This window comes from Merops nubicus, unplaced genomic scaffold (genome assembly GCF_000691845.1).
Source record: "Merops nubicus isolate BGI_N331 unplaced genomic scaffold, ASM69184v1 scaffold29782, whole genome shotgun sequence".
NCBI classification, from domain to species: Eukaryota; Metazoa; Chordata; class Aves; order Coraciiformes; family Meropidae; genus Merops; species Merops nubicus.
In genome coordinates this window covers 6193-8357 of record NW_008593333.1, presented here as the reverse complement: position 1 = coordinate 8357, position 2165 = coordinate 6193, and the positions used below count along the sequence as shown (strand labels likewise).

General features: G+C 56.4%; 1 protein-coding gene across 1 annotated transcript in view; it reads right to left on the bottom strand.

Moving 5' to 3' along the window:
- Window positions 1-1153: 1153 nt before the first annotated feature.
- The window catches only part of PATL2 (protein associated with topoisomerase II homolog 2 (yeast)), a gene marked incomplete at its 5' end in the record, with an annotated part of 6809 nt that continues 5797 nt past the window's right edge, over window positions 1154-2165 (bottom strand). The window contains one exon of the mRNA XM_008935425.1: window positions 1154-1193. Within this exon, the coding sequence (XP_008933673.1) occupies window positions 1154-1193 (40 nt within the window). The remainder of the gene's footprint in view (window positions 1194-2165) is intronic.

Below are 2165 nucleotides of genomic sequence, written 5' to 3'. Positions count from 1 at the left end.
ATGAGCCCCACAGCCCTGAGACAATGGCCATCCTTGGTCCCATCACTCATGGTGATGGGTCACCACCACAGGGCTGGTGGCTCCTTCAGGACAGTATCAAGAGCCAGCAGAGACCTCCAACCCTTCTCCACTGGAGCATTTGGTTTCATACGTGATTGTGACTATGTCGGTCTTTCTTCCTTCACCCATGGCCGCTCTCAGGTCAGGAGCACTCATACCAGGTGTATGTTCTGCTCCCTCACAAACCCGAGATAAAGGACTCAGTGGTGACTTCCTCTCTTCCCACAAAGCAAGGAGCAGCTGCTAAGTTGCCTTCCATCTGAAGTTCTCTCTAGGGTTTGTAGTAGCAAGGTCCAGCCTTTTGCTTGCAGGCGGGTCACCAAATCCCCATGGCCCTGGTGGGTTTAAAACTAGGGGTTCCACCCTGATGACAACCTGCAAGGGTCACTCTTTTGAAGCAACATGGCTAGGGAGGAGTAGGGCTGAACAGATCTGTCCCAAAAATGGGACATGCTGAAGCATGAGGAGCAAGTGGAGAAGGCTTTGAACCTAGACATTCACATCTAGGTACCCCCTCAGCCCAGGATGCAGAAACATGGGTCATGGTCAAGATGGATCAGGATGCTTGAGGGAACTTCATCTGGACCATGTCATGACTACTCAGCCTTTGAGAAGAAGTGCTTTATTCCTCACCCATGTACCTTCATGTCCTCCTGCCCACAGAGTGCATGACATGTGTCCTCCTCCCCTCCTGAGTCCTCTATGCACACTCCCTGCTTCTCCCTCCCCTTCCCCCCATCCCTGACCTTGGGACTCCATGCCAAGGTCATAGCTCCAGGACTTTACAGCCGAAGCCACCCAACAGGAGCCGGAGGATCTTGTTCATCACCATTTTATTTGACTCCAAACACTGTACACCCAAGGTCACTTCCGCCACCAGGTGCTTCCAGGACGCCTGTGTAGACCCCACCTTGACACCCACCACCATTCCAACCACTGGTTGGGTGTAAGGTCAAAATAAGTTACCCACCACCCCCTGACACATCCACAGTGCCAGCACAGCCAGTGCCAGGCTTCCCCCAGAATGCCCCACACCAGGGTCACAGTGGTGGGGTGGAGGCTCAGAAGCCATGGCGTGGGCACCGCCAGTGCCTCAGCGTGGCACGGCAGCCTCCAACTGCAGCAGGGAGCACCTGCAGGGAACAGAGAAGGTTTGAGTGTTGGGTTGGTGAGCACCAACAGCTGGTGCCAACCATCCCCAGAGAACTGTTTTAGTTGGAAGAGACCAAGATCATTGAGTCCAACTATTGACCCAGCAATACCAGGTCCCCACTGGCCCATGTCCCTCAGCACCACATCTCCACAGCTTGGAAACCCCTCCAGGGATGGGGACTCCACCACTGCCCTGGGCAGCCTGGCACAGCCCTGGACAACCCTCACAGGGAAGAAATTGTGCCTCAGGTCCAACCTAAACCTCCCCTGGGGCAACTTGAGGCCGTTTCCTCTTGTTCTTATGCTTGTTCCTTGGGAGAAGAGCCTGACCCCCACCTGGCTCCAGCCTCCTGTCAGGGAGCTGTGGAGAGCCAGAAGGTCTCCCCTGAGCCTCCTTTGCTCCAGGCTCAGCACCCCCAGGTCCCTCAGCTGCTCCTACCTACACTTGGGCTCTAGACCCTTCCCCAGCAGCTTCATTGCCCTTCTCTGGCCATGCTCCAGCCCCTTCTTGGAGAGAGGGGCCCAAATCTGATCCCAGGATTCAAGGTATGGCTTCCCCAGTGCCCAGTCCAGAAGGACAACCCCTGCTGTAGCTCTGCTGGCCACACCAGTGCTGATCCAAGCCAGGATACTGGTGGCCTTCTCGGCCAGAGAAGCAGGAGCAAAGCTACAAGGATCAGCTCAGCCCAGCTGGAGTCCAGCAAGGTCCCCAGAGTGACCAAAGCAGTGTGATCCCAGGATTCAAGGTATGGCTTCCCCAGTGCCCAGTCCAGAAGGACAACCCCTGCTGTAGCTCTGCTGGCCACACCAGTGCTGATCCAAGCCAGGATACTGGTGGCCTTCTCGGCCAGAGAAGCAGGAGCAAAGCTACAAGGATCAGCTCAGCCCAGCTGGAGTCCAGCAAGGTCCCCAGAGTGACCAAAGCAGTGACACACAGGCTCCCCCCCCCCCCC